A 14,419-nucleotide genomic window follows, 5' to 3' on the forward strand; every position below is an offset into this window, starting at 1 on the left:
GGAGTCGTGCAGGGAAGGGAGGAAGGTCTGCAGCACACATGGTGTGGCCTCAGCCAGCCCCACCCAGGGGACATGCCCCCAAAGGAGCCTTCACTGCAGGCATCCTAGGGCTGGCTGGCGCTTGGAGCTCATGCAAAGACACAGGTCGGCTTTGCCTGCACTGGTTCCAGACCAGTTCTGGTTATTTTAATGGAATGAAACAGGTTTCCAGGAACAGCACGCACCACTCTTCACCAGGGTGCCTGTGTGAAATGAGCGGGAGGAATGACCTGGTCAAAGCCCACCAGTCAGGGACGTTGACACTTTCCTCTGTCGTCTGCTCTAGACCTGTGGCCCTCCCAGCTTTCTCAAAGTAAAGGGCCTGCTCCTCACAGATACAGACCACAGCTGGTCCTTAGGTCCCACGCGCTGACTGCATCCAGTGCAGTGGAGAACTGGGTACTCAGCACGTGGGGGGAAACATGCAAACACACATACAGAACTCAGACACTACGTGGTCTGACAATAGATCCTAGAAATCATGAAAGTTCAACATGAAACTTCCTTCTGTGGCTCTAAGCCTAAGGAAATGGGCACTAAACTGCAAACACGCACATGCATATACACACACGCACAGGCCCCCTACAATCCTTACAGCTGGGACACTGGGAATACACTCCTCTTCCGACTCCATCAGCCACACACCCTGCCCCCACACTGTCCCACCCTGGCCATCCCCGCTGCCCCAACTGCTTTATCTATTTCTTTGATCCTGTCGTGATCAGGAAATAAATATACAAGTTTGTTAAGATGATGATTCACAGCCTATAATGAGGGTCCACGTTAGCATCCAGCAGAACTAAAGATCTTTCCTAGGACTCATACTCCACAACGTCTGAGATAGACTTTAGGAAACTTGCAAAAATCTATTTGCACAATAATGGCAAAATGTCATCTACGGGCCACCTTCAGAAGAGCTGCCTCTCATTTTCACAAAAGGAAACAGGGCTGGGGAGGTTCTCTGGCCAAGATCAGAGGGCTGAGTAGGTCCCTCTAACTTCCTGTGCTCGCTGCACTCCTCCATGTGTGAGGGAAAAGAAACCATTATTTGCCACATGCCTTCAGCTAATGCTTTAACACTGAGTACCGTAGGTTCTGACTGCCCATGGGATTACAGTTCATCATTAAAATAGCCAACAATTTGATTTTCGTTAAATACATCAATTACCTTTATTAGTTGCAATCCTAAATTAGTTTTCCTTAAAACAGTAACATTTCACTTTTACTGTTTGTTCACCCATTAAAGCAACATCACCGCACTGCCAAATCAACCATACACGATTAAATATCTCACACATGCATCCCCCTCTAACTGAGCCAGCACCGGCAAAGCGGCCAGCTCTGGCAGCGTCGCCTTGGGGAGACTCTGGAACAGACGCTGGGACGCTCACCCTCCGCCCCATCCTGAGTAGGAGCCAGGTGTCCGAGTAGCATGGACAGCTCCTCACTCTGAGATCTGACCACCCGCCTTGCTCTGCTGGAAATACTGGAGGAGGGGGTGTGCAGGGGAGGCAGTGGGATATCTGGCCACTCTTGGGATTTCTGCTCTTCTCTCACTCAACCTACAGGAAATGGGCCAAGGGCATAGGAAGTGGTTTCACTGGAGAAGAGAGCCCTGCCCTTTGGGGCCGAGGGAAAGAGCGGGGATTAGAAAAGTCAGAGCTCTAGTGGAAAGGGTGAAGGGTGGGGAGCCCGCTGAGTCTTCAAGGCCCATCTCATATGATGTCACCTCCCCCGAGACTCTCCCTTCAAATCCCTGGGACATCACAGCAAATCCCCGAAGGTGCAGGTGGACGCCCCGTGTGCTTCACAGCACATGCTCACTTCAACGGCTCCACCATTGGGTCCAGTCACCCAGTGCCAAACACAGACTGCTTGCTGCGTATCTGTGGGGACAGGCCAGTACTTTTCTCCTCTTCTTTTCCCAGGTTAAGAGTATGGACACCACCACACACTGTGACAGCCATAGAAAATCCATATCCCAAGACAAAATCACACCAAAGCCTCTCAACACATGTCATCCTGCCCCAGCAGCACACGTTCACTGACACGGCTGGCAGATGTGACACCCGCCTCCCAATTTACAGCTAGGCACATGGCCGCACCACAGTGAGGATGGGACCCACGGCTTCTCACACCACCCAAGGCCATGACATGCACTCGTACAGCATGCACAAACGTCTGCACACATACATACTGCAGCTCTGCACGCTGGGCCCCGAGGCATCCCAGCAGGTGTTTCAAAGCCCTCTCCTGTTCCTTCTCCGCTCAGGGTGCACAGACCAAGCTGTTCTGTTCGGGTCTCTCATGCCCCGAGAATGGGCAATGGGGTCCTGAATGGGTGCCCTCCCCTAACTGAGAGTCCTCACCCAAAGGCCCCCACCCTTCCCTTCTATGTCACCAGCAGGCAACTGTGCCTGCTGCTGTCAGGCTCAACTGTCAGTCAGGACTAGCCTCCTTGGCATAAGACCAGGGCAGAGTTGCACGCTGAATATTTTAACACAATAAAGACATATGCATTCCCTCCACTCTTCAGATCAACCAGCAATTCTCAACTGTAAGCACTGCCCAATTTACAGATGGTTTCTGCTACGAGTTCCCCAATGAGTCAGCTGTTCAGAAAAAGAACAATTCTCCCCCTCCGCCCCCCACAGAGAACCAGTGGCCTGTGTACAAGGTAAGACTCCCGAGTCAGTCAACAAAAGCTTTTTAATACACTCTGGACTCGAAATACGAAATACAGAACCTCGAATGCTTTATCAAAAGACTGAAAGATGCTCCCAGACAAATTTATCTACCTGGCTCTAAGAAAATAACTCAAGTCCTCCTTGGAATGCCCAGAACACATCCCCTCCCCCTCGCAGGTCAATGACACCCCTCCCCTCACAGATAGGAAATCGTCCCTCTGGGGTAAGGGAGGTGCTCAGAGTGGTGGCTGCAGGCAGTCCTGCAGGGGCTGGGGTTGGACAACTCCAAGAGCTGGGCGGCCCCCACAGCCTTCCATCCATCGGCAGACCTGCCAGGTAGCTGCCCTGTCCCTTCCCAGGACACTGCCTTAACACTGCCCATGGCCCTTCCCATACTTCTCCTGTCCCCAAGTAAGGGCAACCCTCTTGAGGTCCCTGGGGACTCTGGCCCCTCACAATACAGTCCGTGATTCTCAAGCTGCCCTCTGTAGCTTCTCCCTCTTGGTCCCCCAGCAGGGAAGGAAAGCCCTCCTCAGGCTGTGGGACAGGGGACAGAACTCCCAAGTGAACTCTGCTGCCCTTCCGCTGGGGACAGAGCGGGGGCGAAGGAGGAGGCCATACTGTGATGAGGGTGGAAGAGGAGAAAGGAGAGGAATGAGCGGCCTGCAGGAGGAGGCAGGCAAGGACGGTTCTCTTCCCTCGCGTGCCAGCTCCACACCCCTTCCAGCTGGGGGCTGAGGATGCAAGGTGAACGAGCCAGAGCCCTGGCGCCAGTGAGGGGAGCACAGTTCACTGGGAAAGACACGAAAACAAAAAAGGACAAAGTGGACTAAGAGCCACATCCGAAGACTGTACACAAGACGCACGTGTGGGGATTCAGAGGAGGCAAGGGCGGAAGCCCTGGGGAGGCAGGGGTGTTCACAAGGGGGAGGGGCAAGCCAGAGGATGAGCAGGCTTCACTGGTCGCTGGGAGCACGAGCACGAGAGAGACAAGCACGGGAGGGTGAAACAGCAGGCTCGGGGAGGAGCTCAGCCCAGGGCCGAGAGTGCGGGGCTCAGAGGCGGGCCCAGGAGGGGCGGAGGGACAGAGAACAAGGAAGAAGCCTGGGGGGGGGGCGGTGCAGATTTTAAACAGGACGTGGGGCTGCGGCCTGGCAGCACGGAGGAAGATGTGAGGTGAGCAAGATGGCCCAGGGGGCACAGAGTGGAGAGCAGAGCCACCCTGGAGGCAGGGAAACCAAGTAGGCACGAGATGTCTGAACTAAAGGAAGGGGGGCATGAAGGGGATCCTGGAGAGAATGAGACCTGCCCACTGGGGATCTGGAAGGAGCGGAGAGTGAGCCTGAGTCTCCAGCTTGCATATCCCGGAGAGAGACGGGGCCCCCCACGGAGAAAAGAAATACGGGGATGGGGGTGGGCCAAGGCCACCAGGACGCCCCCTCTGCCAGCTCCAGCCAGTCCTTCCAAGCAGCCCCAGGGGAGTGGCCTGGCTCCATGCCTCAGGGGGCTTCAGCATCCCAATTCGGCACCCCAATCTCACCTGCATCCAAACGTTGTCTGCAGCAAGGTTGTGATTCCCACGCAGAAGAAAATGGTCCCGATGAGCTGGCTGGTGGCCCACTGGTCATACCCCACGCACATAGCGTCGGCCAGCAGAAAGGGCACGGCGATGGTGCCACTGAAACACGTCAGGTAGTGCTGTGGACGACAGGAGGCGGTCGGGGGGACAGGAAGGCTCCCTTGTGTTTCTGTCTGATCCTGTCCGAACACGGCCCATGGGAAGAACCTCCGGTGTCTTGGGTACACTTGCCTACCCTGTGCCCAATCCTCTTTCTTCTTCAGCGTTTCTCCTTTCTGGTACGCCTTCCTGTCTTACGGCTCACCTGAGGCCAGGCCTGCACAGGTGAGGTTTTATTTATATAACTCTGCGAATACCTGCTTTGTTCAAATGCTTTTTTTAACATCAATTGCTAAAATCAGAGATCCTTTTCCTCTAATCTGTTGACATGAATTGCACTGCATGGGACCGTTCTTGAAACAAGCCCTCGTTAGTCATGCTAGGTTTTTCTTCTGGGATGTGATTTGCCAATATTTTATGTGGCATTCTACATCTGTATTCTTGAGAAAATCAGTCTGCTTTATTTATTTTTAATTCTCTCTGGTCTATGGATTAAAGTTACATAAGCTTCAATGCACAGGGTGTTTCCCATCTTTTTTTAAGGTCTGACATTGTTTGACTACCATCAGGAAGGGTTTTGGGTGTGTGGTAGCTGTGGGAACCCTCCAGAAAGTGCCCATCCCCCACTCCTCCTTTGGGGCCCAGCCCCCACTCTTTCAGCCCCTGGTGGGACATTCCTGATACTCCTCACTCACATCCCTTCCTCCCAGAAGCCTGTCTGTTCAGGTCCCACTTCTGTTCTGCAAACTTCCTACTTCCCTTCCCTAGTTTCCCATGTCTGCTCATGTTTGCCAAAATGGGCTGCCTACAGCCCGACACTCCACTATACAACACTATTAGGCCTTTCCAGGCGGGGAACAGAACGTTCCCGTCCAGGACTTCGCAGAGCTGCTCACAAGCTTAAGCACTGCAGATCGTCAAGAAAGGCATGACACATGCAGGGTTTCCTCACCCTATCTGACCAGGGAATACTTGTAGAGACAGCTGTAATATAAACGTTTCCGAAAGTGGAGACTCCTGAACCTGATTCAGGATACTCAGCCCAAGCCAAAGACCACGAAGCTCCTTTGGCTGTGACTCCTCCTTTATTAGACACCTTTCAGTCCAGGTGACCGAGTGCTTTGATGCCTGTGTGGGAGGTGAGGGCAGGTGGGGACAGGGGTATGGGGAACCAGACCAAAGCCTCCAGTGTCGGCAGATACAACCTCACCTCCAAGTGACTACTCCTGCCTGGGCAATGGGACCAATTTTCTCAGCATCTGAAATACCTCAGGCTGAACAGCCCATTCCAACTTGAGAAAGGAAGAAAGGAAAATCAAATCTCAGAACAGAGTCCGGGCGTAAACAACCAAGGCAGACACAGGCCAGGAGGACAGGGCCTGCCAACTTGCGCCCTTCTCCAAAGGCCCCCCTCCAACCCCTAAGTGGGAAAAGGGTACTGACAGAGGGGAGGAAAATACCCAAGACGTAAAGGCCCTGCGTCAGCCTGTGTCACCTCCTGCCTGGTCCCCCCTCCGCCCCAGTCGGGTGGCTTTCCCCCTGTGCTCCCACGGCCATCTGCAGCACCGTCCCCTTCCTGTACAGAGGACACCGAAACCTCCCACGTACGTCCTGGCCAACAGGACACTTCTTAGTGTCACCCGTGTTTCATGGCAGCACTGACCACGACTGGACCGCCTGCCTAGAAATGAAGATCAAAACTTCTCTTCCCTCCCCACTGCGTTCTCCCCTCTTCCTGTATCTCTACAGTCCTTCCTCCTTCCTGCCACACCACTCATCTCACTCATTCCTTGAGCCTTTTCCCTCCTTCAGGCCCCGGTCAACCTCTTCCTCCTGTGCTTTTCTTCCTTTCACTACTATGAAACGGATGCTAACTAGTCCCAGTCATCATTCTTAAAAGAGTCATTTATAATACAGCTATCCATAAATAAAAATCAAAATTGAATTTTTAAAGAATCCAGACAGACAAGTCGAAACATCTGCTGGTGGTTACATCCTAAGGGACCCATCTTACCTGTAACCCCAGAAATATGCACAGGTACCAGGGGGGGACATCTTCTATGGTATAAATCATGTCCGATCTCTGGGGGTCTAGACTGCCAGTGCTATCCAAGGTTTCGGCGAGAGAGCTCTGTGAGCGACAGGGAGAAAAGGAATTGTTTCATAAAAGCAAGGACCAATAACAAACTCAGCTCAGTACAGGCCACTGTTACTGAAAAACAACTTTATATAGTGGTGGCCACTTGCTTGTAAAAATAAGCCCTGGCTGCCTTTGATGCAATGCTCAACACAATCAGTGAGACAATCTGTCCTCAGAGTTTGGGGGCTCAGCATCCCTTGTCACTGACCCCTCCCCAAGAGCACCCGGCTTGCTCAGTTTCCCCCCCGCAGCCTGGGGACCCCCTACGTGCTCCCAGGTTGGTCCCACAAAGTGATACCTTTGCATGAGCAGTCCTCGAGTGGTGCCCCAAAGGAAAAAACGTTATAAAATGCTAATCACTTTTAAACAAAGAGCACTAATTTGTCTCTTCTACTCTAACCCATCCCTGCAAGGAAAAAGAGCTCTGTATTTAAAAAAAAAAAAAAAAAAAAAAAAAAAAACTCNAAAAAAAAAAAAAGTCCTACACAAACACTGCTGCTCAAACACATGGTGAGTGAAAAGAGCAAAATTCAAAAGGACAAAGATATGGGGATTCCAATTTTGTTTAAAAACAGACTAAAGATGTATTTATAGTTTAGGGAACAGTGTTTTTTTTTTCTTCCCTTCTCTTCCCCCCACCCCCATTACTACAGACTTTTAAAAATATTAAGTGTTGCATGCTTATTGAGCCAAAATCTTCACCAAGACTGGACACTTTGGGTTATAGTCTAGATGTTTTCACAGCCAATGTCTGCACTATTTCTCAGCTAAACAGAAAACTCGAAGTAACCTTAAATTCTCCCACATACCGTCAAAACTGCTCTGGGTTCTAAAACTCTATGAACAATTTCTTTAAAAAAAAAAAATGCCCATCTTGGAGTCTAAGTCTCTTGTAATTTAAAGAAGTGCCCAACAGGAAACACAGTAAAAGATGTTCCACAAAAAAGGATAATGACCTTCCGACTATATCCAGCCCTACTTGCTTCCTGTTGTCCATAGATACGGTCCACAGAAAGAGAGACTCCCTGTCAATCGATTTCCTGTGCAGAGGTAGACAGGGATTTGGGGGCCAAATACCCTTGCATAGAAGTGGCGCAATTCAGCCTCACCTTTTAAAGCCTAAAGGTAAATAAATGTCTGATGTAAGTTGACATTTGAGCTAATCCAAACGAGAACTGAGGGTGACCTTTCGAAGAACTTTTTCTTCCACTCCAAACAACGGATATTGGCAGATCTGCATTCCTGAATGAGTTATAATGAACTGCGTATGCCTTTTAAAATTTTGTTGGTAGGGATGGGAGAGAAAGTACATGCGTGTGAAAAGTGTGGTATGTCCTAATGTGCAGGAAAGGATTAACCCAGCAGGCTGGGTTGTCCAAGCCCCCCCCCATTTCAAAAAATGGCTCGGTCCTTGTCCTTGCCTGGCAATTGGGAGATAACCTGTGAATTCTTGGAGTAGCCTGTTTTGTTTTTTTTTAAGATTTTTTTATTTGTTTGAGAGAGAGAGGGAGAGAGTGAGCGGGCAGGGAGGAGGGAGAGGGACAAGCAGACTCCATGCTGAGTGTGGAGTGGAGCCCGACGCAGGCCTAAGATCATGACCTGAGCCAAAACCAAGAGTCAGATGCTAAACTGACTGAGCCACCCAGGTGTCCCATGGACTATCCTGCTCTTAAGAGTGTGTCTAGGGGCACCTGGGTGACTCAGTCAGTTGAGAGTCCGACTCTTGGTTTCAGATCAGGTCATGATCTCATGGGTCATGGGATCTGCCCTGCATTGGGCTTCGCACTCAGCACCGAATCTGCTTGACATTCTTTCTCCCTCCCCGTCCTGCCCCACCTACTCACACACTCTCTCCCTCAAATAAATGAATCTTAAAAAAAAAAAAAAAGAAGAAGAATTAATAAGCTTTTAAAAGTCAGACTAGAACAAGGAAAACATGATATAGGAACTAATACAAGAAATAAAAAAATTTCCAAGAACTAAAGGATATGTTTGCAAATCAGAAACACCCATCAAGTACTCAGTGAATTAATGAAAAACTAGATATTTTGGAAGGCAGCCATGATACCACCAATTTTGCTCAGACTCAGATATTTTGAAACTCAATAAAATAATCAACTGTATTAAGAAAGACCTTAAAACAGAAATTTAAGAACAAAGGGAAATAAAACATGTTGACAGAATTTGGACAGAATTTAAAAAAAAAAAAAAGGACTAAAAAGTGGAAGTGGTAAGAGCACAAGAGAAAACAGACATGAGTAACAGAGTAAGGGTCACAGGCTGGAAGTGGGGGGAAAAAAAGAAATCAAACGTAAGAGAAAAAAAAAAAAGATTAGAAAGAAATGATAGTTAGAGAAGGCAGGCAAAGGAGATCCAAAATAGGTCTCCTTAGAGCCCTCAAATAAGAAAACTGGAAGAACAGACTGAAACAAAAAATAAAGACAGAATTCAAGACAGCTTTCCTAAAGTAAAAGGCTCTTTAATGCTAAATACTCCAAGTGTCAGAAAACAGTGACCCAGAACATTCAACATCAAAACATAGTAAAGTTACTGAATATCAAAGATAAATAAAGAATCCAAAATACAGGAAAAAGATCAAGATGCTGATAAAAAGAAAACAAGACTGGTCCGATTTCTTCACAACCACAATCGATACCAGAGAATCAAAGAATAGCAACAAGGTATGGCTCAATTATTCTCTTATCTTATCTACTACACAATTTTCCAAACATAGACCAAGGTGGAAATATGGAATGCCCACCCCATCTCTCTCTCCAGCTTCAAAAATTACCAACGCTGTATTCTTGTCTAATCTATTCCAGGGGAACTTCCTTTTTCAAGAACTGCTGGTACCTTAATTTTAAAGAGAATCCACAAGGATCCCAAGTTTAAAAAGGTCTTTAACTTTAAAAGTAAATCTCAACATTATGAAAATAAGTTTATCTTCTATTTAGCAAACTTGGTGACAGTTGCAACCACACAGCTGTTGAAAAATGGGCAGCGAAAGACCCCAGTGCCAAGTCAGGTGGGATATTCAAGTGGGTACACATTATAACTAGTTCACTTTTGACTATTTTCACATTTTGGCAATCTCTGCTTCCTAAAAACCTTGTGCTATTTTACATTCTCCTGTCCTCCGCGCAAAGACGTGTTGTGATAATCCTGTTTTACAGATGAGGTAGAGACTCTAAGGGGCTGAGCAAGTCACCCAGGAGTTGAACAGACAGGCTGTTCACAAAGGCTGCATTTGCCCCATGCTACACGGCCTCCCAGAAAGAACAGGGTTGCTTTTTCGAAATTACCAGAAAGAACTGACTTTCTGAAATTGTGGTTAATAGTGATTTGCCCCATACCACTGCAACCACTTCATATGCTCCTATAAACACATTTTGTGGGTAATCTGTAAAACAACAAAATGCTGATATTTCAATGGGAACATCTAAACCGTTTACTTGTAGTTACTTCATTCTTGTTCCAAATACCCTCACTATAAACAAAGTTCAATTCCTTCAACATCCCTCATAGAAGAATCCCAGTAATACCGAGGTCAAGTTCGGAAGTACTGGGCATGGGTCCCAACGCTATTTTACCGATTCATGCATGGTTCGTGACTCAAGGCATTATCCTTCTGGTCGTTTCAGGAATAAATCCCTTTGAGCACATTCCAAGATGGGTATTTTGTAGCTAACACCGTATTAACCAGCATTTACCATAAGGAGCTCAAGAGTATTAAGAGACACCAGAAGTCAAGTTCTGCATAAAGTAAGTGAACATATGACAACTAATGGCTCACTATAATTAGGAAAACAAACATGAACACAGAGAACACATGGGGTGATCTCTCTGGCCCCCATTCCTCCTGTCTCTCCTGCAAGGTCCCAGTGTTAATTCATGGCCAAGTGTTCAGAGACAGCCTTTCCATGCCCTCAAAAAAGCAAGACCCAAAGGGCAGCATCCTCTGAAGTGTTCTTTGCATGAATTCAAGACAGCAGAGGACCTAAATTTCATCTTCTTTTTCTCTAAAACAGGGATAGCGGCAGCGCCTCTCTAATTGGGCTGTGGTGAGGGCTAAATGTGACCCGTTGCTTGAATCATAGAGCCCACGGTCTGGACCATTAGCACCCTTTAATACATGGTAGCTCTTCTCCTGAAACCTGTCATTTCATAAAATAAGAAAAGCAGCCAGTGAAACAGGAAGGTATCCTATCTCACTAGTATTCAAGGAAATACCAATGTATCAGTTTAGACAGTGAAAAAAGATTTTCAAACAGGTAAATAAATGTCTAGCACAAATGAGCTAGACATTTTTCCTGCCAACAGTTCACTAGCATTAGTCAAAGGTACTGCTAGAGATGTTAAAAAAGCCCTGAGTGTTAATGCTCTTCACTGTTCATTTCAAAAGATGACCATCATTTCCTGGATAATGGAGGAGGAAATCCAAAATCATGACAGCCTATACCCGGGAAATTCTGGTGACTCTGATTAAGGGCCCAGTACACGAAAACTGGATACAGCCTGACAAGCCTGTGAATTCAGAAGCACTCTGCTACAAGATGTACCCCTTGGACGCTGAGACCCAAGCAGGCCAGGTGGTGGCTCCTGGCTCAGATCCTGCTCTGTGGGCTGTGTCTCAGCTGCGGGCGTAGGCATCAGTCAACAGTGGCTACCTGAATTCCTGCACTCTGAGGAGCACCTCAGAATTCAAGACCAGAGGAATTTTAACATCTCAGCAGGAATCTAATTAGCCTCCATAAAATTTATAATAGCTTGACCAAAAAGCAATATTGCTCAAGATAGCCAAAAATGGAAAAAAGAAACCACACAGACACAAAAATTTGATTAGTCCAGAATTTCAATATAATCTCCTTGTTCTTTATTATTACAGTGATTTCACTGTAAACTTCTAGTGCTAATAGCCCAGCTGGGTACTATATGCATGTTATCAACTTTCTAGTGGTCTGTTTCTAGAATATTAAGTGAACATTATCTAGAATATTAAGCGTACACTACCTAAAGTATAACCCAGGGGCACCTGGCTGGCTCAGTCAGTAGAGCATGCACCTCTTGATCTCAGGGTGGTGAGTTCAAGCCCCACAGTAAGTGCAGAGCTTACCTTAAAAAAGTACAATACAGATGTTCTAGAATATAATGCTTCAGTATAGAAACTGATTAAATTAGTAAATTTTCACAGTGAAAATAAAATGTGCTTTTAAAGTCTACCAAACTGGGGTGGCCTGGGTGATTCAGCCTTTTACACATCTGACTCTTGATTTCAGCTCAGGTCATGATCTCAGGGTCGTGGGATCAAGCCCCGAGGAGGGCTCCTCACTGGGCATAGAGCCTAAGATTCTCTCTCTCCCCTCCCTCTGCCCCGCCCTCCTCTCTCTCTTAAAAAAAAAAAAAAAAAAAGCCTACGAAGTAAACCTCAAATGAAATTAAGAAGTCTTAGAGCTTCCATGTAATCTGGAAATATCTTATTGCCAAACTTTCCATGTATTAAGCATAGTGACCGACCCAAAGTAAAAAAAGAAATCAAGACAATCTGAATCCTCTTTGGGCAGGCCTTTCCGGGCCTCTGTGAATAGGGTCACATGGACAGACCTCAAGGAGATGGGATGAGGCAAAAAAAAAAAAAAAAAAGATTCCCCCTNAAAGATTCTCCCTGCCTCAGCATGTGATTTCCATCACTCTGTTCACTGTCACAGTCTACATAAGCCATCTACTGGCTTCTCTTATTCTCGTTTCCCGCCAACGGAGTATGCACCAGGAACAACACTAATAACTACCTCCGTGACCATTCCATTTAATCCTAACAAACTGAACAGATGCTGACATTTGCATTCCCATTTTGGAAAGGAGGCACCTGATCCCCAGGGAGCTTACAGGATCTGGGTCACACGAGCAGCCAGACCTGAGTCCAGACTCACACTCTGAACCACCTCCCTCAGCATCCTGGCTGAGGCCTTTGAAAATAAGGACTTCTATATGGGTCTCCCCTTAACTGCCATCAAGACAACTAAGTCACTTCCACTCCTCCTCATCCCTTCTATTCCCATCGTGAAGAGCACAACCCACTCGGGAGGGTAGAGACGAGCTCCCAGGAAGGACAGTCACGCCCTGTACGGGCCCTAAGACGCAGGGAGGAGGCTGGGGCAAGGGGCTACCTTTTCTGCGATGCCGTTTTCCGTCGTGTAGATTGCCATGAGCTCCGTGTCTTCGTTGTCCTGTTCACCGCTGGACGTGGCGCCTCCATTTATCACCACCTGCAGAGACACACTTCATTTACGGGCCGTTTCACCGCACGCCGCTGCGCTGTGTGGAAACAGACCCCCAGAGCCTTTTGTAATTTTCCTGACAGACCCGGGCTGTGTGGGTTTTGCCTACCAAATCAGCCAAGTTTCGAGTTCTCTTAAAGAAAACTCCGGGCAAGTGTGCGCTGCATCAGTGACCGCGTGTTTCTGACGGGGGAGAGAAAGGCACCGCGGGCCCCACAGGGGGGAGGCCGGAAATGGAGCACCCACAGAAAGCCCGGGGAGCGGGGCCCACAGCGCCCTCCCAGGCCGAGGGAGGCGTGGCTGGGCGCCCGAGCCGCTGGCTCTGGGCGGTGGGAAGCATCCTGAGCTGCCTTGGTCAAGACCCCTTCCCAAGTCACCACATGATGACGATTCTGCGTGGCGTCCCCAGGAGAAGCAACTTGCGCGCTGCGGCTCACCTAACGTGCTGACGCCCCCCCCCCAATGGTTACTATGCAAACTAGCTTGCCGGCCCAGGCGCAGGCAGGCGGTAACATGTGGCACTGGACGGGTGTAGGGGCTGTTCATGCTGACAAAATCTAGTTTCTGGGGGGCGCCTGGGTAGCGCAGTCCTTGAAGTGTCTGCCTTTGGCTCAGGGCGTGATCCCAGCGTTCTGGGATGGAGCCCCACATCAGGCTCCTCCGCTATGAGCCTGCTTCTTCCTCTCCCATTCCCCCTGCTTGTGTTCCCTCTCTCACTGGCTGTCTCTTTCTCTGTCCAACCTCATTTAAAATTACAGAAATGAAATTTTTTAAAAATTTTCATTTTTTAACATGAATTAGGGGGATATTTAAAAGATAAATCTGTCGACCAGGGTATGAGGAGAAAGCTACTCTGAGTTATCAGAGAGATTACATTTTTGGTGGACTGGCTTTTTCTGGAGGGTAATTTAGCATTGGAACAAAACAGGCATTTTCTTGCATCCAGCAACTGCACCCATAGAAACTTATCCTCCAGAAATATCCACGCAAATGCTGTGTGCATTCAAGACAGATGACTGATATTTAAAATGCTGAATCCTTGGAAACAACCTAAGTATCCATCAAAAAAAAAAAAAAAAGACATTACAACCAATGGGGGGAAAATAAAGATGAACATTGTGAGGTATGAGATACCCATTTCAAAAATAATGCTATTAAAAAGAACTAAAAAGCCATTAAAAAAGAAAACAATAAGCTAATGTATTGATGAGGAAAGAACTCCCAAAAGATAATGTTTCTTAAAAAGTCACAGAACAGTAAGCCTAGACTTATCCTAATTATGCTTAAAAAAAAATCTTAATGGGGCGCCTGGGTGGCACAGCGGTTAAGCGTCTGCCTTCGGCTCAGGGCGTGATCCCGGCATTCCGGGATCGAGCCCCACGTCAGGCTCCTCTGCTGAGAGCCTGCTTCTTCCTCTCCCACTCCCCCTGCTTGTGTTCCCTCTCTCACTGACTGTCTCTATCTCTGTCAAATAAATCAATAAAATCTTTAAAAAAAAAAATCTTAATAACCTCCCTGTCTTGAACACTTGAGAAGAAAGAATGCAGAAAGGCCCCAAACCGACAACAGGAAGGCAGCCCTAGGGACAAGGAGTAATAAT

The 14,419-nt window shown here is 47.9% G+C and overlaps 1 protein-coding gene across 2 annotated transcripts in view; it reads right to left on the reverse strand.

Annotated features, from left to right (window-relative positions):
* The window catches only part of SLC23A2 (solute carrier family 23 member 2), a 108,151-nt gene that overhangs the window by 44,825 nt on the left and 48,907 nt on the right, over nt 1–14,419 (reverse strand). For both annotated transcript variants that reach the window (XM_019805504.2, XM_034641727.1), the window contains exons 3-5: nt 12,709–12,807; nt 6,419–6,535; nt 4,267–4,424 (exon numbers count right to left, since the gene is read on the reverse strand). In XM_019805504.2, coding sequence (XP_019661063.1) covers nt 4,267–4,424; nt 6,419–6,535; nt 12,709–12,807 — 374 coding nt within the window. The remainder of the gene's footprint in view (nt 1–4,266; nt 4,425–6,418; nt 6,536–12,708; nt 12,808–14,419) is intronic.

Source organism: Ailuropoda melanoleuca, chromosome 13 (assembly GCF_002007445.2).
Source record: "Ailuropoda melanoleuca isolate Jingjing chromosome 13, ASM200744v2, whole genome shotgun sequence".
Classification (NCBI taxonomy): domain Eukaryota; kingdom Metazoa; phylum Chordata; class Mammalia; order Carnivora; family Ursidae; genus Ailuropoda; species Ailuropoda melanoleuca.